The following is a 25,771-nucleotide window of genomic DNA, read 5'->3' as shown; positions in this document are numbered from 1 at the left end:
TATAGGGTTAGATATACAGCCGGCACTGGATTTACAGAGGCTGATAACAGTGAAATGATCAAAGATATTGTCATGCCAGGGTTATCAGCAGATAAGGACTATTTAGACTCCCCCCTCAGAGACGATGAAGTGGCACAGGCAATCAGGGGGATAAAATCCGGTAAAGCGACTGGTCCTAACGGGATACCGATAGAGTTGTATAAGTTAAATGCTCAGAAACTTGCCCCATACGTCCGTGCTATGTTCTTGGAGAGTAAAGAGAAGGGCCAGCTCCCTTACGACCTTAGCGGGTAGCAAATATAGTAGTTATTTATAAAACGGGTAGGCCCAGGAAGCAGTGCTCTTCTTATATGCCCATCTCACTCCTTAATGCAGAGCCAAACATTTTGGCAAAACTGTTGGCTACTAGACTGGTCAAAGTGGTCACAACCCTCATACACCCAGATCAATCCGGCTTTATGCTGCGCCGAAACACGGCACTGAACCTGCGGAGGTTGCATGGAATTCTTGGGGGTGCTTCGAAAATACTGGAGCCGGCGGTCCTGGTGTCTTTAGATGCCACTATGGCGTTTGACTGGGTTGAATGGGACTATCTTTTTGCGGTTCTGGCGAAGCTGGGTTTTGGAGAAGAGTTCATTGGGTGGGTGCGGCTGCTATACTCTAATCCCCTGGCCAGAGTGGTAGTTAATAATTGCAGATCAAGTGATTTTTCACTTGAGAGGGGCACGAGACAGGGATGCCCACTGTCCCGGCTACTTTTTGCCCTGGCATTGGAGCTGCTGGCGGCATGGGTCAGATGGGATCGAACGATACGAGGCTTGAGGTGGACGCCAGGCTGGGAAGATAAAAGTTCGCTATATGCCGATGATATCTTGTTATACCTTACCAACCCCGGAGCGTCTTTGTTTTGTTTCCTGGATGTACTTGCCATTTTTGGCAGATACTCTGGGTTTGCTATCAACTGGTCGAAGTCGGTGCTTTTTGTCCTTGCGGTCAAGCCCCCGGTGATTCCGCAGTCATGCCCAATTCAGATAGAGTCGATAGGGTTTAAATATCTAGGTATCTATATAACGCTTGACCCGAAGCTTAGATATACCAATAATTTGGTCTCCCCCTTGGGTAGGATTAGGAAAGATGTGGAGCGCTGGAGAGCCCTTCCGCTTTCATTACTTGGAAGGGCGACGTTGTTCAAGATGATGGCCTTGCCTAGATTTTTATACGCATTACAGAACTCAATGAACCCTGTGCCAGTCTCCTATTTCAAGGAGATTGAAACGCTCCAGAGACAACTTCTCTGGGACGGCAGACCCCGAATAGCGTTTGTGAAATTAACTCTCTTGTGGTATGACGGGGGAATTGGACTCCCGGATTTACGGAAGTATTATTGGGCGTCGCAATTAGCAGCGGTGAACCATGAGGTCTGTGGTCCCCCTGGAGACCCGGGATCCGCGATGGATCGTGGGCTGGTGCCGGGTGGATATATTAACAGAGCGTTGTACGCCAAGCCAGGGCGATTTGATTTGACAGGCCCAACGGCACATGCAGTACAGGTGTGGCACGCCGCTAATAGGTGTTTCGGTTGGGAGGGTAAACTGACCTTGGCAACCCCTCTGTTTAGTTCGGAGAAACTTGGGAGCCTGTGGAAAACCAAGGTGTTTGACAAGTGGGAACTTATAGTGATTGCCCAGATAATGGATATTTGGGTAGGAGGGGAGATACATACGTTTGACTTTCTTAAGCAACAGTACAGTATGCATGATAATGAACATTATCGATACCGACAGGTGAGACATGCTCTCCTGGCCCATGTACCTAGGGGTGCCACGATTCCGGAGACTTCCCCTCTTGAAGATCGGATACTTGACGGACACCTTCCCAAGAAGACTATCTCCTTAATATATAAGAAGCTAGTCAATAATATGGAGGACCCGTTGGGACGTATTAGAGAGCAGAGGAATGCATATGGGCTGGAATTGGATGATGAGGATTGGGTGGCTGCAGTCTCCTCCCCAAATGTAGTGGTGATTCAGATGAGGCTTGGCTTGGTGCAGCTAAAGATCTTGCACAGATCATATATCACAGGACCCCGGTTGGTGCGTATGGGGCGAGTGGAGAGTGGAGATTGTAGGAGGGAATGCGGAGAGCCTGGCACCTTCATACATATTCTTTGGCATTGTGGGGTGATTCAGGCATAATAGATGAAAGTTCATGACGAGATGAAAAAGGTGCTGGGTGTGGCCATGCGTCCGGAGGCTCGGAGGTGTCTGCTGAACGTGTGGGAACCTACGGTTCTGAATGTAAGCCAGAGGCAATGGGCTACACTCACATACATGGTGGCGAAACGAAATATAGCTCAGCTGTGGGGTGCGGGTCAACCTCCTCGGGTTTCCAGATGGCCGAAGACTTGGACTGGTGTATGTTCAGGGAAAAGTCTGTGTATGTGGCCAGGGGGTGCCCGGGGAAATGGGGAAAGGTCTGGGGGGCATGGAATAACCACGTGGAGATATCTGTGAACCACCAGCGCCACAAGCGGTTTCGGAGGCGCAAGAATCCCCATGATCCCATATTATGTAAATAATTGTAAGTAATTCTGTACTTGTGATACACGGACTAACACGATAGGAAAATGTGGCTCACCTGATGCTTGTTTTAAGTTCTTTTGTATTATGTTTTTTTTCATTTTGTCGATGAAAAGAATAAAAAAAAATAAGAGGTGGGTACCAGATTATAACAAATTGCCTCAGTAAAGGATTTGTTGATAGGTAGAAGGGAGAACCTAAACATCAAAATACCATGTTGCCCGGGCTACAAAATGTCGTACACCAGAGCTGAATAGAGGGTTTCCCTGAGGATTCAGGGTTCACTGTTTCTTAGCTGCCTGATAGATTGATTCTAGCTAGTATTCAATTGTGGTCTTCATCCAAGGCAGTCGGCAGTTCTGTGACCCAAACCAGCTTTTAACTCTTGATATAAATTTATTAAATCACTGCATTCTCCCATAATATTAGGACAGATCTGGGCGAGAATATCTGTGAAAGACATGCTCATTAGATTCCCTCTCCTCATACACCATCCTTTCTGTTCCCTTTTCCTGGAGTTCCCAGAGAGGAAAGACTTATCTAGGGAGGTCATGTGATCATCCACCTGGGCAGCTCCACACATTCTTGGGTGAATTGGTCATGCAGCCCAGTGGGTTTTGAATTGTCATGTCCTGAAGACTAACCTCAGCATGTTGGAGGTGCCGTGAGGGCAGTGGAAAAGGGCCACTCTAAAGGATCTTCTAAGACTTGTTCTTCTGACTGGAGGCCTTAGGTAGACTCCTGCATAGGAATCCTCATTGAGCAAAAACAAAACCAGTGGCTTCTGCTTTATAGATAAGAGAGAAAGGGAAGTAAGGGTGGGCTCTGAAAGTGCAACATGGGTTAAGTGAAAACAGAAAGTTCCAAAATGGGAACTATGTACACAGTGTCAAGTATTTAAAAGGTTTCAGTTTGATATTTTATGAGATGCTGCCAATAGAATACCGAACACTGGAGTGAACCTAGTGGCATTAGCAAAAAGTGGCATAGGCAACACCAATAAGATTAAACTATGCATAAGCTATTGGCTTTGTCAATGTATTTTAGCCTAGTTGTACAGCAGACTGGAGTGGAGTAGAGTGGAGTGGAGTAGCATCACATAGAGTGGTGTAGAATTTAGTGGAGTAGAGTGGCATTGAGTGGCGTAGAGTGAAGTGGCGAAAAGTAAAGTGGCATAGAGTGAAGTGGCATGGTGGGAAGAGTAGACTGACATTGTGTGGAACGGAGATGGGTAGAGTGGGATAAAGTGGGACTGTGTGGAGGCGCGCAGAGTAGTGGAGAGTGGCATATCATGAAGTGGCATAGTGGAGTGAGATAGACTGGAGTGGATTGGATTGGCGTGTAGTGGAGTGGCATGGCACACAGTGGTGTGGAGTAGAGTGGCAAAGAGTGGAGTGAAGTGGCGTAGAGTGGAGTGGAGTTGTTCAGAGTGGCATAGAGTACAGTGGCGTAGAGTGAAGAGGCAAGAATAGACTGGCATTGAGTAGAATGGAGAGGGGTAGAATGGTGTAAAGTGGCACTATGTGGAGGGGCGTAGATTAGAGTGGCAATTAGTGAAGTGGCATACAGTGTGGTGGACTGGAGTAGAGTACAGTAGATTGGCATAGAGTGCAGTAGTATAGTGTAGAGTGGCATAGAGTGCAGTGGGGCAAAGTGCAGTGGTGCAGGGAATAGTGGGGTAGAGTGCAGTGGCATGGAGTAGAGTGGGGCAGAGTAGAGTGATGCAGAGTGGAGTGCCATAGAGAAGAGTGATGCAGGTTAGATTGGCATAGAGTGCATTGGCATGAACTAGAGTGATGTAAAGTAGAGTGCAATGGTGTGGAGTGCTGCAGAATAGAGTGGCATAGAGTAGTGGTGCAGAGTAGAGTAGAGTGGCGTAGAGTGCAGTGGCATTGAGGGGATTTGGTGTAAATTGGTGTAGAATGCAGTGGTTTAGAGTAGAGTGCCAAAGAGTGCAGTAGTGTAGAGAAGGGTGGCATAGAGTGCAGTAGTGTAGAGTAGAGTGGCATACGGTTCAGTGGTGTAAAGTAGAGTGGTGTGGAGTAGAGTAGAGTGTTGTAAAGTGCAGTAGCATAGTTTAGAGTGGTGCAAAGAAGAATAGAGAGGCGTAGGATGCAGTGGTGCAGAGTAGAGTACAGTGGCACATAGTGTAGCGGAGTAGGGTGGTGTAGAGTGCAGTGGTGTGGAGTGTAGTGGCATTGAGTACAAACAGGAAGAAAGGAAATGAAATTGACGCTAAAGCTAAAAAGTGGTAAGCTATGGGTGGGCCACTGCACTCTAGGCTAATCTACTCCTCACCACTGTACCTTATGCCACTTCAGTCTAGGCCTCTCTATGACACTCCACTAATAAATGAGAGTGACGCTAAAGCTAACAAATGGTAAATAATGGGCAGGGTGTAAGTCCACTGTATGTAAACAAAATGTTTGCAGAAACAGTGCGAGTATAGCTGTCTAGGTGAAACCTGAGAACACCAGGGGCACAGATCATGGTGAGAGGATACATCCATTCTCATTCTTCACAGAGACATTTACATAACCACATCGTTACATTACATTCAATATACATAACATAAATATATATATAATAAAAAAATACTTATCACTAACCTTGAAAACTATGCAACCTAAACATTGAAATATCGTTACTCCCCCTCAATACTACCCTTCCCTAAACAGAAAAACCCTTTACTACCCCTCAGTACTACCTAGCCCTGATCCCCAAAACTCCCTACTACCCCTTTTCACCATCCTCCCTGTGTCCTAAAAATGCCTTACTTCCCCTATGCATCACCCATTCCGAAGCCCTAAAAACTCCCCACAACCCCTATGCTCCACCCATAGCTGCACCTTAAAAACGCCTTGCTATCACTATCCACCACTCATCCGTGATCCCCCATTAACTCTTATGGACCTTAACAAATCCATACTATCCTTATGCACCACCTATCCCTAACAACTCATTACTACCCTAATACACTACCAGTCACTAAAATCAAATATTACCCTGAACAGTACTCATACAGTACACTTACTGCCCCTAGTGCTTATATAATAAGTGATGGGCCCAAACCTTTGCCCACAAGCTGCCGCCGGTGCTGATGAAGTTCATAGTCCTGAATACCAAGGCTGCATAGTCTTAATTCCACCTCATGCATCTTTAATCCCTCTCCAAACTTTCCCTAACCCCCATCTAACTCCTACACTTCCTTTCTTATTCCATTATCTGTTTGTCACTGTTTTCCATCTTTCTCTCCCTTCTTTGTTTCCCCCTTTTTTGTGTTTTGCCCTCTCTTGATGACATTCTGATAAGGAAAGATACGTGCTGGTGCCGAAAAAAAGTTCTGGTTGGTCCCACCTGCAACCACCGGCTCAAATTAAGCACTAACTGCCCCTACAACCTATTCATCAGCGAACCCTACACTAACCATCCCTAAACTTCCCTCCCCAAATAATTTGTTGCAATTGTAAGAAGTTTTAATTGACCAAGTTAAATCTTAATTAGCTGTGATGTTTAAAACTCTTTGGTAACAGAAATATAAAGTTGACTCTAGAGAAGAGGAAATTGTAGTTCTTACGATTTAGGATTTTTGTTGATTTTTGCAGTGTTGCTAGCTGGTAACAAGCTTCCCCATGGAAATAATTAAAGGATTGGTCCTCCGAGAAATGATACTTGGAAAGAGCAGGCTGAATTTGCTAGCACCAGCACAAGTTCAGCAGCTCTGTGATAGGTTTTTGGGATCCTGACCCCACTTGTTTATTCACGGGCTATAGAGCTCCAGAGATGAGTCTGATACTGTGCTTTGCAAACATCGAAGCTGCCTGCTGCAGGAGAGTCCACTTTACCCAGTGAACCCTCCCGATGACTGTTCTCATCATGCCTGCTTCACTGGCAAATTGACTTTTGACAGTGCTGCTTATTCCTTTAAATATTGAGGTTTTTTTCAATTGTAATATGTTTATAAAAATAGTGAAACTGAGGTACAAAGATACAAGTTGATAAGTTGACCTTTGTAGGTCTGAATGAATGAATGAATGACTACGCACTTATATAGCGCATGGCTACCCGTAGGCATCCCAGCGCTTTAGGCAACCAAGTCATTTCCCAGCGGCTCAGGAAAACAGTAAGGGCTTTAGAAGTTTCCTGAACCTGAGGTGGTTGGCTTCCAATCGGATGGTATCGGGAAGCTGGTTCCAGAACTTTGCTGCTTGCAAAGAGAAGCGTCTACCGCCCAACTAGCAGAACTGAACTGCAGGTCGCTCCCCATGCACGCCCTGCTTATCAATCACCTGCTTGTGGACCACGAGCTAGACATCCTGTTCCTCACGGAAACGTGGCTCACTACACACTCGGACTCGGATGTGGTCTTAGCCCTGCCCCCGGGTTTTCTCATCCAGTCCCAATTACGTCCCTCTGGCAGAGGAGGCGGACTAGCCATCCTGCACAGAGATCACTTCTCCTGCAGAATCAGCGATGCACACATCATGGACTCAGAGAGCTGCCACTTTACCATCCAGCTGGCCCCGACATCCTCACTGACAGGCCTCTTGGTGTATCGCCCCCTCCCCCCGGGCACTCTGGCCCCTTTGCTAGCGCCCTACTAGAATCTATAGCAGCACTGGCCCATTCCACACCCAACTTCACTGTGCTAGGGGACCTTAATATCCACTTTGATGATCCCCTAGACACAGGGGCTGCCAACCTGATTCTAGACCTGGCTGCCTATGGTCTCCAACTGGCCAATTCTGGAGCCACCCACATCAAGGGCCACCTGCTAGACCCAGTTTTTACTAATGTTTACACCCTCCAGGCCAAAGCTTCTTGCCCCCTCCCCTGGACGGACCACTTTTGGGTCCCTCTTTTTTGGCCAGGAGAATTTAGGAAGCCCCACAAGCCGGTCACGTATACCCGAGACAGGGCATGGTCCAGACTCTCAACAGAGGACTGGGCCAGAGCCCTGGAATCAACGACCCCCGCTCCCTCAGAGGATCCCGTCATAGCAGACAGCAACTTCAGGAAGTGGATCTCCAACTCTCTCGATTCCATCCTCCCTATAAAAACCCGCGAAGATAAAAGCGGAAAGACAGGGTCAGCCCCCTGGTTCAGCCCAGAACTCAGAACCCTCCGCAAGGAATGTAAAAAAGCGGAGCGACTGTGGAGGAAGGACTGGCTCCATTCTAGTAAGGAAGCCTACTGAGGGTCGGTGAGAGCATATAAATCTGCTCTGAAACTTACTAAAGCCTCTTACTACGATGAGAGGATAAAAAATGCCACCAACTCGGCGAGGGAATCCTATCTCATTGCCAAAGAGCTCCTAAAAATACCACAACCCCCCTCATCTAACAGGACCCTTCCGGACAGGAGCAATGAACTTGCAAACTACTTTACGTCCAAAATCTCCCACATCCTAGCCTCACTCCCGCAGCCTAGCCAGCTAACCTACAGGGACAACGCTGCGCCTGCCACCCGTCCAGGAGACACCTCTCACCCACAGCTGACCGCTTTTAGGGCGGTTTCGCTGGACGAGGTTGGAAAGACTCTGGCCAAGGTGAAAAGCGGCTCCCCGTGTGACCCTGCTCCCATGAGAATCCTGCAAGCAGTTGCCCCTGCGATCGTGTCCCCTATCATGGAGCTGATCAACACCTCGCTGTCCCAAGGCTTCGTCCCTCCTAGCTGTAAGGGGGCGGTAGTTAAAGCTCTTCTAAAAAAAAAAAACAATTGGACCCCACCGTTCTGGCCAACTACAGACCGATCTCGCTCCTCCCGGGCATCAGCAAAATGGCCGAGAAACTGGTCAACGCCCAGCTGTCCCAGTTCCTGGAACTCAATAACCTGTTGCGTCGGTCCCAAACTGGGTTTCGTCCTGGCCAAGGCACGGACACCGCCCTCCTGGCAGTCATCGAGGAGGCAAGGTGCATTCTAGACTCAGGGGGGTCAGTGGCAGTGATCCTCCTGGACCTGAGTGCAGCCTTTGACACGGTGAACCACCGTGTCTTGCTCCACCGGCTGGCCAGGGCGGGACTCGGGGGCACCGCGTTGGCCTGGATAGAGTCATTTCTGTCGGGCCGTTCGTTCCTGGTCTGGGATGGCAACTCCCGCTCTGATTCCCTGCCTCTGACTAGTGGGGTGCCCCAGGGGTCCTCACTCAGTCCCACCCTGTTTAACGCCTATATGGCCCCTTTAGAGGACATAGTTGCCCCCTTCGGCATCAAGATTGTGAGTTATGCGGACGACACGCAACTGGTCGTCTCGCTCTCACACCTTGACCACTGCCCAGGCAATCTCTCGCATTGCCTCCAGGAAATCCACCTCTGGATGTGCGAGTCCTCACTCAAACTCAACGAGTCTAAAACTGAAGTCATGCTGATGGGCAAGAAATGGTCAGCAATTCCATCATCTGTTTGGCCCGATGCTATGGGTGAGGTGCCCGCCCCGAAGAAGGAAATCAAGAGTCTGGGGGTCTGGCTCGAACCAGACCTGTCTATGAAAACCCAGGCAACCAAAACAGCGGGAACCTGCTTCGGACTCATGCGATCAGTCCGTAAGATCCTTCCGATGCTTCCTCCCCCATCTAGGAAACTCCTGGTTCAAGGACTGATCCTTGCACGATTGGACTACAGCAATGCCGTCTATTTAGGAGCCCCTGAAACTACTCTGGCCAAGCTACAACGTACCCAAAATGCGGCTGCCCGTCTGCTGATGAGTCTTCCCTCTAGAGCCTCTGCCAGACCAGCGCTTAAGGCTCTCCACTGGCTGCCAGTGCGAGAGAGGATCGAGTTTAAGGCAATGTGCATCGCCCACAAACTCCTCAATGGTCAAGGCCCTTCCATTCTTAGAGACATGGTCACCCCGTACAAAGCCTCGAGACCTCTGCGCTCGGACATTGAGCACCTGGCTAATGTCCCTAAATTCAGGAGGGTACGCACTGGCGGTCGGCGTTTCTCAGTAAAAGCTTCCTCCCGCTGGAACTCGCTCCCCCGCTGTCTGCGGTTGGAACCCTGCTACTTACGCTTCCGCAAACAGCTTAAAACCCTTCTCTTTCCCTAATAAGCCCACTTCCTCCTTTGGCCAACTCAAGTTCTCACAGCGCGGGGATGCCTCCGGGTCACCAGGCGCTCTACAAATCGTTAAATAAATAAATAAATAAATAAATAAAATACGTGTTCTCTTGATCCTAGGGATCATCAGTAATTTCTTATTGCTGGACCTTAAGGTCCGCGGGGTCTGGTGGAGTTGAAACATAGGTTGGATCAGGGCTGGTCCGATATCGGACATTGCTGATATCGGACAGGTCTGGCAATAGCCAATACATTTTGGTATTTATCTCTCACCTAATGCTATTTGCTGCTTGAGTGTATCATTATGCTTCCACATCAGAAATATAAAGTGCTGACAGTCGAGCCTCAGATCTTCACCTTACAGCTCTTAAAACACTTAACTGACTGCGCCATTTTATAATTCAAAGGGGCTCCAAGCACACTAAACTAAACAAGCATTGTCAAAGCCAAGAGGTAGGGAGGTTTAATTTGTTGATGCATGCAGCGTTATTACGTTATAGGGAAACATATTGGAGAAATTCAGAAGAAGCGGATAGAGAGGAATACAGTTGTAATGTAGTCCCTCATGCATTTCAGTGCAGGCACTGGAGTGGAACTGGAAGGATATATATCCAAAGAGCCAATAATATTAACACTATTTCCCAGAGTGTTTTTCTTTTAGTATGTCTCAGTGTTCTATTAACACATTTATTTACTGTACATCAGTTATTAAATGAATATACATGGAATCTGTATGTACTGTGCTTTTAAATATACCTTGGTTATACACGTTAAACAGTTTTAAGAGAATTAGAATTCGCTCCATTTCTTTGTCTTACAAATGGTTTTTGATCTGCTCCATTTCGGTAACAATTTCAAGAAGAATATACTTTTTATTTTAAAAAAAAATCAGTAAGCCTGGACGGAGTTTGTAGAGTTCTGCGAAGTGACTGAAAATCTCTGCCACGCTACGCAGATTTACACAAGCGTAGGAGTGCATTCGGTCACGCTGTTCGTTCTGATTTTTATTGCCAGGTGCTTGTCCTGTGATGCAAAATCAGCACCAATGGGACCATGAACAGCGCACTTCTTTCTGCCGCTCGAGTAGACATTCTACTCAAGCGGCAGCTTCCTCAATGCGAAAGGAAGGTTTCTCAACGCGAGCAAATGTGCCTGTCTGCTTTGAGAAATCTCACTGTGAAGTGGTCTAGCATTGGATTTTCCTTGATCGCGCTCACCAACTTAATGTTGGCGAGTAAGAAAAAACTCTGCACCACAAAAACTCTGTCTGCTCCTCAGAGTGCAGAAAACTGCGTGAATGGAGCGAAGTTCACTGCTAAGGCCTAAAAATCACATCAATGCTTGCAGCCCCACCACAGAGCATCCAGTTTAAGAAACATTTGCATTGTGCTCAGGCATGTTTGAATATATTTTTGCTTATGGAGAGCTATCCGTCATTTAATATACTGAATATAAGTAGTGTACAGGGATTGGTTATTTTATCTTGCCCCAATTCTATGCCAAGACATTTAGCAGACAAATGAACACAAAACTTCCACCATACTGCAAATAGGCAAAATATAGGTGAATTTGTCAAATGGGCAGTGACAGGTTGGGGCAGACTAACATTTGTCAGGGCGCATACTTTTCCATTTATGAAAACAAACAGCCATGACAATGGGAGAGGTTGTCTTTCTGTACTTTTTTTTCATTACTGATTCTTTCGTATTTTCTCTTTTTTCCCCCTTTCTTCTGGAAATTGTAGCTGAGGAAGTGGAAAGGCTGGCCTCAATGCGCTCTGATTCCCTAGTGCCGGGAACCCACACGCCTCCAATCAGAAGAAGAAGCAAGTTTGCTACGCTAGGGAGGATTTTCAAGCCGTGGAAATGGAGGAAGAAGAAAAGCGAAAAGTTCAAACAGACATCTGCAGGTAAGGACCATCTTTGAGTGAAGTATGGAGTATTATAATCGGCTGTAACACTGGCAGATGTGTTTGTCATCAAGCTGTAAAAGACTGCTCCCTAGTGGTCAGAGGATTGTCCAGCAAACAGGAAATGAAAATATTGTGTCAGAGTCCAGTTATACTGAAATCAAATCAAATAACAGTACCCAAAATGCTGTAAGTTTCTGAAAAATTGTGACTCAACAGTGAGTACGTTTTTTGTAGATTCTTGGCTACCATGGAATTTTTATGACATGCTATATCGCTGTCCAATGTACATGATTGCGATCATCAGAAAGATTTTTAAAAAGTCTGTAAAAATGTCCATAGTCCGTCATCTTGCTGGTTCTTGCATAGGTTTGATTCATCATTTTAAGCATAGAGTTATTTCAGATGGCAAAAACAGGGGATGGCCTGTGACTCCCTCACTTGTAGACATCGGTGGAAACAAATAAAACTCTGTCATTGTATCTTTCACTATATAAATAATGGTTTGGAAGGTATCATCGCTGTGTTGAATTAGAGATGATAATGGTTTTTGGAAATTTATTATGAATGATATTATGAATTGCTGACCCCAATTTATTTACATCTACTGAATGGTAGACGAATCACTGTTATTGAACTGTTCTCTATATCAATGATTATGATAAAAGTTCTAGAGCCATTTTGAATCAATGATCGTAATCACATAGGTACATTTCTGCCGAAGACTAGAAACAGGCAATGGCCTGTGCTGCTCCCTACTTCTGTACACCTACTCATTGCAATTAAAGATCTAATATTGATGTGCTAGGAATATATAGGAATGTGATAATTGTGTTGCCTCCAATTTGAAAGGTTTACATTGAACACTTAATGTGGCTTAAAAATATCACTATGATCTCTGTATTGTTGCATTTTACTACCGTTTTTGAAAAGCAGCATTTATTTGGCTAAAAAAGGCTTTATAGATTGTGGGTTGGTACATCATCACAGTACCCTTAAGGTACTCTGAAAACCTCTAGTCAGGGTTTTCAGGATAGTAGTTGGGTGACGTGGTCAGAGTGTTTATGGTATCAAATTTAGTAAGCACCAGCGATTTGCTAGTAACCTTATACACACCGTTTTAATTCCTGCACCCTCACCCACTGTATGTGACCTCACAAATGAGTGACATGATCAATAGAATTAGTGATGTTGACACTAATTTCTAAGTAAAAATAATGTCTTACCCTCTGTTAGCACTCAACACAGCCATTTTCCATAAACTGACTTTTATAGGGAAATTTGGTGGAATAAGAACATTCAGCATAAAACTGAATCTCTGTCAGTGCCAGGTATGGATAATATAGACAGCCTGCTAAATTAAGATAGGAGTATACATCTTCAGCATATCAAGTAGGATATGCCTCACATACTCAATTACACGTGGTTTAACTTACTAACAAAACCTACATTGACATCAATTTCTCAGTTAATGTTCACTTAATCTTTGACTCATTGAACCTTTTCGCTCAATTATTCAGTGTGTCATGCACTCCACCAACAAGTAATCTTTCACACTATATGGCAGAGGTGGGAATTAAGTATCCATCGGCACCTTATCGAATTTCACGTGTTTTTAGGTTTTGTGTCAGATACCATGCCGACCAAAATAAATCATCACCCCGCTCCTACTAACAACGTTAACTAAGGTTTTCTCTGAGGATTTCTGAACATATCTATCTATCTATCTATCTATCTATCTATCTATCTATCTATCTATCTATCTATCTATCTATCTACAAACACACAAATAATCTCAGTGACCTCTGCAAGAGAGAGAGGGAGTGTGTTTTAATATGAAAGTCTGAGTTGAAGATTATTCAGCAGTGGGTAGTGGAAGACGCAGGTTGGGCATTTCTTTAACTAACATTGTGTATTGTTTGCCAATTGCAAGAAATCCTACATCAACAGCAAAACCATCATACACTTGTTTATTTGTGCCTGAGCTCCAACTACATAGTTATGTTAGGGGTTAGGCTGTTTTCACAGATAGTTAGAAGGACATCCACTCCACTTACAGATGAATATAGGCACCTATGTTACATAAAGGTTGGATCACTGCGAAAAAAGAAGCACATGATTTTGTACCATTTTTGCTGTTTTGCTTAAATGTTTTCGAACTAAGGCAAAAAGGAGCAATGAGGTTCTGCGTCATATTTGCTACTTACGTAATAAGGATTCGTGAATTGAGTTCACCTTAAAATGATCAATAGATCAAATTTTGGAAACGTTAAACAACATTGATTGACTCCATTCCTTATGTAACCAGCAAACATATTATAAAGATATTTGGCTCAAGGGATACTGCTGCACCATTTTATTTAATGTGGGCTTAGTTTCAAGCAAACCTTATTTGCTCTGCTGCCGATCACCTACACCGCAGGAAAAAGTGTTACGCCCCATTGCACCATTGTTGCCAAATACAAAATAATTATATACTGACTGATGCTGTACAACTTGTTGCTTCTGTGCCCTTTAAAACATATTCTTTCTCTCTCACTTTTCCTGGCTTTAAATCGACCTACTCACAGCTGGGAGGGGGTGGAGGTGTGAGAGCTGTCATTTCCCTGACAGTATTTACCGCAGTCATCTAGGATTGTAAACTGCCCTGAGTCAAGCATCCGCGAAACAGATTTAATCTGAGTATTTAACATTTTTTGCAAACTTACATTTCTTTTAAAAATAAGTGGGTAGTGCTTGGCAAAAGTTGGCTTTGGGGGTCACTTTACCATGAAGAGAATCATGAAAATGAAGGAAAAGCTTATGAAGCAGGCTTTTAATAAGAACAGAGACAACAGGAGAGAGCAGCAGTGGGTGTGCCATGGTTGAATGTAAACAAACGTGAGGATAAGGAGAAGAAAAGGTGGTTCTTATCATAAAGGTCAACAAGAAAGATGTCAATCTTCCGTAGAATAGAGTGGAGGTGGATACATAAGACAAAAGTGAGACAGTAAGTGAATGGTATGAGTTTAAATTGATATGGGATCACAGAGCCCAAAAGCACAACCCTCAGTAGGCGTGTTACTGAATATAAAACTGATTTTCCTCAGGGCACCACCTAGCGAGTCACCAGCGGGGTTACCAAATTTATCCTACACGTAGCTATTTATACCCATTGTCATGGCAAGCAGCACATATTTTGGTTAGGACATGTAGATTCCAGGTGCATGTACACCTCTACTTGTTGCCTCCTTGCCTTCGGTATGAAAAATCACTGTTCAGAAACTTAAGGGACATGAACAGTTTTATATTTAGACAAAATAATGATCACCTGAGTCGGGTGTAACCAACATGTCCCAGAAAGGTTGTAGTACACTCTGGAGAACCTACCATAGCATTTACCATTAACATACCAATTTGATAAAAACAAAACTTTCAAAGTGTATCCAAGTCTTCATTTTTCATGTTTCTTTTGACATATGACAGCATAAAGCTAATAAAGTCATAAACTCCATTGGAGCTGGCCCTTGACTGCTTTTTCAAAGCATTAGAGGGAACTGTTTTTCAGCCTGTCACAGATAATCAACAGAAGATATTAAACTTTCCTCTAATTTGGCAAACTTTGATCTTGTGGGGTCTTTTAATATTTTAAACACAAATATGTGTCTTTACATGATATTTATAAACAGCAAATGCTATGAACTTCTATGGATTATTGACTACCTTACCTGACACTTTCCTCTCAGGATTTTGTGTGTTTTTTGGGTATAAGCCATTAGTCTCATTAAAGTTTCTAGTGGCATGAAAAGCTACATATATTTGTGTGCAGTGGTGACTTGTTTAATCTCTAGGGCATATTTCTCAATTATCGATAACTTCTAATAGGGTTTCAAATCAGTGTTAAACACAAAGGTATAATCTTTATCTATACACCTGAATAGTGATGAGAGGAACTGAATTCTTATTTAAGGTTTTTGGCAAAGTAAGTTTAAAAATGTGTTACTGACATCTGCTGTGACCTGTCAAGGTCAACTCAACTTTCCATGATTCTCAGATAGGTATATTGAATCACTCACATGTGTAAGCACGAAGTGTTTTCAGCACTGGTAACCTCTGTGATATAAAAGACTATCTAAAGAATAACTCATTATTATTACCTTACCTCAAGCCATAACGGAGCCCTCAACAGACACAACATGTTATTGCAACAGGAGCATTCCAGAGAGAGAATTTTACATTAATAAATGTCACCCAAAAATGACACATATTGCAACATATATGGATCAATTATAAAAACAAAAATTTGTTTTAAAAAAGGTTTGCGAAATTGTTAATTCAGGTCTTGAAATATGTATTCACCCTTGAAAAAAAACTAGTTTTGACAAAAAAAATAATTTGTAAGCAAAACTCAATTTCAGCTTTAGTGTCAATTTTTCTTGGATTTATTCTGTTAATAACAATCCTAGAGATAAAGTCTTCTTACATTGTTGTAAACTAGCAACATTTTTGCCCAATTTAAAATGTAGCTGAAGACACTGTCCTAAGTTATTTTGTATTGGTAAGAAAAGGGGTTATTTGTTAGGAAGGATGTCAGTCCTTCCCAAGTAATAAGTTCAAGTCTTGTCAGGTCCACAAAGGTGAAAAAAATAAACTAGCGCTCATCCCCATGTAGCTATGGCACATAGCTATGCAAAGACTTTAGTAGTACCAGAACATTCAAAAAGTCAAAGCACAACACAATAAAAATCCTGCAATCAATATACAACAATAGAAGAAAATAGCAAGCCAAATTACATCCAAGGCACTAAAATCCAAAAGGGGAACAAAAATATGAATTTAAAAAATGTGAAAGCAAAAAGCAAGAAAATGTAATCACCAATGAGAAGTTACTGGGACCTAGGTTTGATTTCAGGCCAACTGTGATGAGGGAAGATTGAATACCCCAAGTGGGTCATCTAAATAAAATAATTCTTCTTCTTACTTAATGTCAGAAATGGAAGTCAAAATCATCCAGTGTGGCAAAGTTGCATGCTTTTTCCAGTGAGGTTGTTTCAAAGTTGGATAGCCACTGGATGACCCCACTAATGGTTTTGGCCAAAAAAGCTCCAAGTGCAAAATACAAATGTCATGCCTGTCGAAGTCCTCATGTCACTCTGATACTTTTTGCACATTGACCAAGTCAAGATTTTTACTTTTCAATTGAACTCCTATCCTTATCCAATATTTAACCAAGAATTAGCATTACTCACCCTGGTCCCTTTCAAGTTATTGAAATTCCTGAACCTTCCCAGTTACCCCTACCGAGCTGCAAGGGGTCACATATCTCACACCCAGGTCATTCTGCCAAAAGGCCTAAACCATTGTTTTTACTCTTAGAGCAGTTGCCATACCTCCAAGTAGAATGGCTAACAGGAGCCAGCTGATGGCAGGTTAATGCTAATTAGCCTACTGGAGGTTCAGGTAGACAAAGTTTAACATTTTTCAAAGCTGCTTTTCCTAATTATTTATTAAAAATCTAACTTAACCAATGAATCAGATTTTTATTAAATGTTATAAATAGTGCCTAAACTGTCTCTGTAGCTTAGCCCATCCTAAAGATAACAGAATTATTATTGTTTTAGTACACACCGATTTTGGATGTGGAATAACATACCGTGCAAGCCCCAACTTTTGAATGTGATATAACATACTTTGAAAACTATTGATATCAAATGATGATTAAAATACTTGTGAGTAGGTATGGGCCAAGCACATGGATATGCACTATTTGAAGCTGTGTGCCTAAAGAGACAGTAGACATTCTAGAAAGGAGTCTACATTTTACACCCCACTTTCCATGTGTACTCTTTAGAGGGTTCAAAGAAAGTTTTTGAGTACCACAAGCGAGGCAGTTACACACACAAAATAAAACATATCAAAAAATTATTCATAATTATAATACCTGCATATGTGAAGAAACTGTGAGCATTCTTACATTTAGAAGTTGTACACAAAAATAACGATTATCTTTAATGGACTGAATAAACAGGGTGTTGGAAGGAAAACGTTGGTGATCCATAGAACATAGCGTTATGTAGGGGAATGGTAGGGCTGAAGAGAGCAGTCCAAATATTATTTAAAAAAGTGTATAAGATCTTGCATGACACAACACAATGCAAAATATAGTGACTACTTACCTACCTGTGAAAAGGCCCGCATGTGCAGCGCTAAATTGTTCTGCGTGGCACAAGCTCCCTTGCAATCTAGTAAATGTGGCTATGATATGTTTAGAATGTATATCATTTGCAGTTTGCAAGAATAGGCAATTCATTGTGAGAATAGAACATCCCACTACATGGCCATATATACTGAGAACATGTATCTTTTCAACGTGGAATCGAGGTGCAGGATGTTGGAAAATTAATTCAATGTATAAACAGTGACTACTTAGCAAATTATCTGTAATTAAGTAATTAAGCTGATGATTTTACATCTGCTCAACTTGAATGTGCTTTAATGCAATCAGGTTCCAATAACGTGATGTTAATGAACTAATGATAATTTACAAGCATAAATGAATTCAGCAACATACAACCCTTACAAATTCTTTTGCACTGAGGTAACGTGTTCACTTGTACTGTGTAACTGCTTGTATTCTGGTATATTTTGATTTGACATTTGTAATCTGAGAATTGTAACTGTACGGGTTTTGGAAATTCCATCTCTTGCCTGAAAGCTTGGCTTTGCATCGTTGCTCTTTTGCGGCTTTCCTGGCCCGGAATCCTGCTGATGCTAGGTCTGAGGTTTTAAGCACCACCTGAAAGCAATATTGAATTTGTATGTATTTAAATGTTTAGCACTGAAGATTTAATAAAGTTCTCAATGGCCTATCAGGTGATCAGCCATGCTTTATAAATCCTGATTGATTCAATGCCACTTGCAGCAGAGTAACAGAAACACAGACACTGCATGCTCCCTGCAAACAAGGACAGTACTTTAATTCTGAGTGGATAAGGTACGATGCGGCTCCTACTGTACATTAGACTGCACATACAATGCACCTTGGTATAATATGCTCCGCCTTAGGGTCATGGCACTTGGACAAAAAGACCTGTTAGAGGATGTGGATGTGTGTACAAATCAACTCATCAGAGATTGAGGGGTTTTCAGGAGGCCTACAATGTATACATATGAGGACAATTGACCCATTATGTAGAATGGTCTTATAAAACAGCTTGGATTTATTTGTATTTTATTTTTACTGAATATTTTAATACCGTTTTTTAATTATTTTGCTCTGAATACATAGCTTTTTCGTCATATGCACTGTTTTGCTTTCTATTTTTTTTAAATACCTAGCTCATTGCCTTTTTCTATGTGATAATTTTAACAGACACTGTTATCCTTTGTATAGATCTGTTTAGGCTTATGCTGTTAACAAAAAAGTAAATAAATGCAAACTATTCAAAATATGTTCCATAAAAAACAAAATTTTAAAACACAAACATATGTAATGTCACCTCTTGAGTTTACTAGTTCCAACCCATGCAACCCAGATATAAGTGGCCCTAGCTTGTTAGATATATTCTTTGTCAGTGCTAAGGCATAGGAAGAGAGCACCCTCATAGTTTGCAACATTATACAAGTTAATTGCAGAGCAGAACATTTTCCTTCGGAGTATTAGCATTAAAGGGGAGGAAACATAAAATGTATAATAAATAGACTCAGTATCCCCAGTATTGCAGTAAGAATACTCATTGTTAGCTTCCTTTCCCCCCATTTTATAGTATAATCTTTACTAGTCAAAATTTATATTGAACTTACTACCCCTATGTGTGGTGCTCAAGGGCTTACCTACATCAGTATCTCACTACACCTTGTAGGGTGTGTGGCTGGAGTGATGGCTTTGTTTTGATCTTGTGTGACAAGTGTTTCCATGTTGTGTGTGATGACCACCGAGGTGCAGTTATTGTGCTATGGGACTCAGAGCGTAGCAGTGTATTGGATGTGGATGAGATACAGAAGCTCAATTTTATGGTTTTCAATATACTGGTGGGCAACTTTGTCGGTCCCATTATGGTGTTTCATATGATATAGTCTGCTTAGCTGGTCACTGTACTACGTTGTCCAATCTGAGAATTTGTATATAGTTGTAGTCTTGGGCTGGCATGGTTGGAGAAAGAGAGAGAAATGGAGATATCTCGGGATGGATATTTTTACAATCATCCCATATCTGAGTGTCTTTGTGAGATGCAAAGAAGTGGTCAGATTGTATAGATTTTGGGACCTGCAGTGGTGACCTATATTCCACCCATGTTCAGCAATGTGTGACAGATCGCTTCATGTATTCCATGACTGCTCATTTGGGGATGTAGCACGCTCAATCTGACTCAATACCACTGTCACTTTCAGCATGCAACGTACATCAGGATACATCTCACTGAAGTATCATTCAAAACCAGCATGAGTTTTATTCAAGACAATGGTAAATACCAGAGAGATCTTCTTTGAGTATAATAAGTTTCTTGTGTGTGTCTTTTATTCTCCTGGGCGTATATGAATTAATTCTAGAGGGATTCTCCCATACATCATTAAGTTCGAGCAGGTTCAGTGTGCCAACATCCCACGCCCTGTTACCACCAAATTAATATTTTATTTAAGTAACAGGATTTATTTTTATCCCCACATAACTGGGTGTATTTTTCACCTTTTGAAAGATGGTGTGTGAGATAACTTGGAGACATTTATCCTGTAACTGCTAAATAGTTCTTAAAAGCAGTTATTAAACATCAATGAGAAATTACATTTGCGAGTATATATGAGTCTATCGTTTACACTGACGTAATTTGTAACTCCTTCCAATCTCTCACAAAGACACAGCCACTGTTTCCAAAACAAACACTAACAACCATTCTATTTACTCCAAGCTCATAAATCAACATCTCATGAGGACTGCTACCATAAATGAAATGTCATTCTGAGGTTGAAGCCTGTCCCTCTTCTCATGTTCCCCCCTCTTTAATTCGTGCATGGGGCGGAACACATAGAGTCACCAAACAGTAACATCCTGCTAAGTTTAAGAATGACTACAGAAAATTGAAAGCAGGTGCCAGTGGTTGAAAATAATACCACCAGAATATTATTTGCATTTCAAAACACAGTTTAATCACACTGCAATCCTTGTTGCGTATTGCACGTGTTTTCTATTAGAAGGAATATAAAAAAAATCATCATGTTTCCATTCTCACTTATATGTCAGCTACTTTGAACAAGCATATGCAATGCAATAGGTCTCACATTTATTGTAAATGACAATGCCTTTTATTTATGTTTTGGTTTTTAAAACATAAATAAAAGGTGTTGTCATTTACAATGCTAATAGCTTACACTCGCAAATGCTAGACCTATTGCATTGCAAATGCTTGTTAAATTACTCTGGCTGCTTCTAGAAAAGACCTCCTTTTTTTCTCCCCGTTTTGTTTCCAAGCAAAGCAGCACCATTGCAGGAAAGCCTATCGTGCCTGCAGAAGGAGAAACTCATTGAAGAAAATAGTGCTCACAGACTAAAAAAGACCTACTGTGTAACAACCGAAGTAATCGGTCTAGTCGTTATGGGAGGTAACACATGCAGGCAAGGCGGTACCAAGGAGGGGCTAACAAGCCAAATAATTACTTGGAAGCCAGAGTTTACGAAGGATAATGACACAAGCCAATTAAAAATATGGGCGGAGTGTGGGCGGGGCTTCAAAGTCATACTCCAGTACTGCATGCCTCGCAGCAGCGCATGCATTCCCCAGGCGCGACCTAAAACGGTCTAAACACCAGTATAAAGTGCTGTGTATCATTTAAAAAATCAAATATAGGATCCCTGTTTGAACTATGGAGTATGTTTTTACAGCAGCTTTAAACAGGTATTTACAAAGCAGATCTGTCTGTTGTTCGCTGCCATCCATCAGGCTTTGCAAGTGCTTATTTTGCTTTGCAATGCTTTTTGCCAGATTTAAAAACAAAATGCAAAAAGCCCCAATATTTTTAGGTCTAAAAAAGCACACATTACCAAATTAGTCCCTGGCACTGAAGGTACGTACTTTGTGTGCAAATGTATTCCTTGTGGAAGTTTAGAATGCAGTCACACACAGTCAAGTTAACCACTAGCTGATGTGGGTTGGCTCACTGCCCCTTGCTGTTGTGCGTGGAAGAAAAAATTTGAGTGAAGCAAGACCAGACCAGTTGGTGAAGATGGCTGACTGAAAGCCTTTCTAAGTAAGTGTATTATATATATATATAATTATACTACCCTCAAAAAATCTTTGCTTACACCAGACCGAAAAAGTTTGATCTGTAGTTTTGCCATAGAACCCTTCCTATTGTTGTGGTTCTCTGATATCTATGAACACTCTAGCAATTCACATTTTTCATAATGGTGCAGACAGGGCCGGACTGGGAACCACAACCGGCCCTGGCAAAGTGCTCGGCCGGCCCTCCCCTCCCCACTCGGGGGTGTTGGAGGTGTCGCCGAGCTCTTTGCCAGGGCTGGTTTTCGGCCGATTTTGCTACAGGGCTGATTTTGCAGCTATGATGCAAAAATGGACCTGTAACAAAAACGGCCCCCAGGGGCCCAAAACCAACCCCCACCCGTGCGGTGCACCAGGGGATTACCCGGTGCCCGCTATGGTAAGTCCGGCCCTGGGTGCAGAATTTCAGGAGACTAATAAGAATGTATATAGGGTGCCACATTCTTCTGACTAAAAGGGCATGAGCAAATATATTTCTCAATGGTACATGTCCAATAAACTAGAAAAATAAAAGGCAGTGTATGTGTCAGTTGTATATAAATAAGTATACATAAGACTCAATGATTGTGTGAGTGACTGTATGGATAACTTTATACTTGTAATAATGGTTTTATAATTCACTAAGTATGACTTACTTTCTAAATGAATAGATGAAGTTGTGTTTGTATAAGTGTGTAGCTAAGTAAATATGTAAGTATGATCCATTGTTTGCATAAGTAAGTAGGATGACTTCATATGTGAATAGGATGTGTGCTGGTGTGTAATGTCGATTTAGGTGTATAAGTATTTTTGATAGTGTTCTATTGTTCATTGACAGCATGTATGAGTGAATCTACAGGTACGTGATTAGATGTGTGTATACATCTATGAATCACTGAGTGGGTTTTTAGATACTTGTATTGCTGTAACAATGGATTCAAATATGATACTCTGTATTTTACAAAGAGTGATGAAAGATTTTACTAGTGTATGAAAAGGTGAATGTGATTGTCACATGGATGATGTCATCAGTGATGCCATCAGTGATGTCATTTGAGATGTCATCAGTGATGTCACTGACCATGTCATGAATGATGTAATATGTGACATCATCAGCAGTGGATTGCGGGTGCGCGAAATATAGTTAGTACAACTAACTATATAGGAGCAATTTCAATGGTTTTGTATGAGTGAAATGTCCAGCTAACTATTACACCCCTAAACCTTATAGTTTTTTGAGTGAATTTTAAAGATTTTTTAAATGCTAATTCCTAACTATATAAGGCCTGAAACGTATGGTTTTTTCAGTGAATTTCAAAGGTTTTTTAAATGCTAATTCCTTACTATATAAGGCCTGAAACCTATGGTTTTTTCAGTGAATTTGCAAGGTTTTTTTAATGCTAATTCCTAACTATATAAGACCTGAAAGCCCACCAGGAATCTCCAGTATGCGCCAGGGGACTGCATTGCAGAGAGGTGTAATGAAGCCACACCCCTTTTTATACCTCTCTGCAACGCAGCCCCCGTGCATGTTTGAAGAGGGGGAACTAATCCCCTTGCATCCTGGGGGCCCCTGGGGGCCAACTAGCCCACCTGGAACCTCCAGTATGCGCCAGGGGGCTGCATTGCAGAGGTGTAATGAGGCTATGCCCCTTGTTACACCTCTCTGCAACGCAGCCCCCTGCCGCATTTGCAGAGGGGGAACTAATTCCCCTTGCATACTGGGGGTCCCTGGGGGGCAACTAGCCCACCAGGAGCCTCCAGTATGCGCCAGGGGGCTGCATTGCAGTGAGGTGTAATGAGGCCACACCCTTTTTTACACCTCTCTGCAACGCAGCCCCCGTGCATGTTTGAAGAGGGGGAACTAATTCCCCTTGTATACTAGGGGTCCCTGGGGGCCAACTAGCCCACCTGGAACCTCCAGTATGCGCCAGGGGGCTGCATTGCACAGAGGTGTAATGAGGCTATGTCCCTTTTTACACCTCTCTGCAACGCAGGCCACTGGCGCGTTTGCAGAGGGGGGACTAATTCCCCTTGCATACTGGGGGTCCCTGGGTCACATCTGCCCAAACGCCGATATTCCGAACGATTGAAAATGACTTTTCTTGAGAAACATTTGGGTTTGGATTATCACGTCCTATTCTTTGGAAGTTTTGAAAGACTGACTTTGAGGATGCTATAAATTACTCAAGTCTGCCCGAATTGTGTGGGTAAAATTGATACCTAGTCACTTTGAATAAGAATGTACTTACGTCTCGTCTAACATTTGGAAGAAATATCTAGTTATATGACAACAGGATACTGACATAACTTGAAGGAAATAAAAACCCCCTGAAGAAGTTCTGTTGTATAGAACGAAACGTGTCGGCTGGCTGTGGTACATAAACTTAAGGAAAATAAAAGCATTTGAATATACACCAAGATTCAGCGCTTCAATAAGGACTCTAAGTAATATGATTTGATTGGACTTATTGTGCAAGTGGTGCTGTGCCAAACTTTGGAATATTCTCCATTAATCTCTACTACTTACTCTCTCCTACTCCACTACTCTCTAATACTCACTCTCTACTACTCATTCTCTACTACTCTACTACTCTCTACTACTCTCTCTCTCTACTACTCACTCCCTACTACTCACTATCTACTACTCTCTACTACTCACTCTCTACTACTCTCTACTCTCTACTACTCACTCTCTACTACTCTCTCTCTACTACTCACTCTTTACTACTCACTCTCTACTACTCTCTACTACTCACTCTCTACTTCTCACTCTCTACTACTCTCTACTACTCACTCTCTACTACTCTCTACTACTCCCTCTCTACTACTCACTCTACTACTCACTCTCTAGTACTCTCTACTACTCACTCTCTACTACTCTCTCTCTACCAGTCTCTACTACTCACTCTACTACTCACTCTCTACTATTCTCTCTCTCTGCTACTCACTCTCTACTACTCTCTACTACTCACTCTCTACTACTCACTCTTTACTACTCTCTACTACTCACTCTCTACTCTCTATTACTCACTCTACTACTTACTCTCTACTACTCTCTACTACTCACTTTCTACTACTCTCAACTACTGACTCTACTATTCACTCTACTACTCTCTACTACTTGCTCTCTGCTACTCTCTCTACTGCTCTCTACTACTCTCTACTACTCACTCTCTACTCTCTATTATTCACTCTCTACTCTCTACCTCTCTACCTCTCTCTACTTCTCTCTCTACTAGTCTCTATCTCTCTACCTCTACCTCTCTACCTCTTCACCTCTACCTCTCTACCTCTCTCTACACGCACACATATACACATATATATGCATATGCATTTATATATATGTATATGTATATAAACATATATAATCTGTATATCTATATATATATACAAATATAAATGCATGCATACATATACATATATGCATACATATGCATGTTATTTACATGAAAGTTTAAAAAACACTAATAAAAGCAAAGCTAAAAAGCCACCTCATTACAAACAGAATGGCTTTAACTTAACCACTTGGGAGCTAGTAAACAAACCTCCCCAGTGCTGCGCTGTCCATTATCCGGTGCTGAACTGGACGTCCAGCGGTCGCACGCAGCACTGGGGAGGTAGTGCCCGTGACGACCGTTGGCCGACGGCAGCACTTAAGGGGTTAAACGAGGGCGAGATCTATTGCATTTTCAATGTTTGTTTACTTTGGTTCCATCAAGAAGGCATTCAGATGTGTCACACATTTGCCATAAATTCTGAATGTTAGCACTCTAGTTTCTCATTAGAACACTGTAGTAAAGCTACTGCTCACCAGGGAAGTCTGCTGCTGGTATTCAAAGTGCATGTTTCAGTCTGCATGTCAGAATTTTTTTAATGAAATTGAAGAGGATTTGAGAAGTCACTCAAAATGCGCCCTAATTTTTCTTTCTGAAGCACTAATCATACTTTCTATTGCAAAATGAACCCCCTCATTTTGTTCCTTTTTAAATT

At 42.4% G+C, this 25,771-nt stretch overlaps 1 protein-coding gene across 4 annotated transcripts in view; it reads left to right on the top strand.

Moving 5' to 3' along the window:
* The window catches only part of PHACTR1 (phosphatase and actin regulator 1), a 646,873-nt gene that overhangs the window by 101,029 nt on the left and 520,073 nt on the right, over positions 1-25,771 (top strand). For all 4 annotated transcript variants that reach the window (XM_078687609.1, XM_078687610.1, XM_078687612.1 and 1 more), the window contains exon 2: positions 11,382-11,546. In XM_078687609.1, the coding sequence (XP_078543735.1) occupies positions 11,382-11,546 (165 nt within the window). The remainder of the gene's footprint in view (positions 1-11,381; positions 11,547-25,771) is intronic.

This window comes from Lissotriton helveticus, chromosome 4_1, assembly GCF_964261635.1.
Source record: "Lissotriton helveticus chromosome 4_1, aLisHel1.1, whole genome shotgun sequence".
Classification (NCBI taxonomy): Eukaryota; Metazoa; Chordata; class Amphibia; order Caudata; family Salamandridae; genus Lissotriton; species Lissotriton helveticus.
The sequence above is the reverse complement of the archived record's forward strand: the minus strand, read 5'-3'. Positions and strand labels throughout refer to the sequence as shown.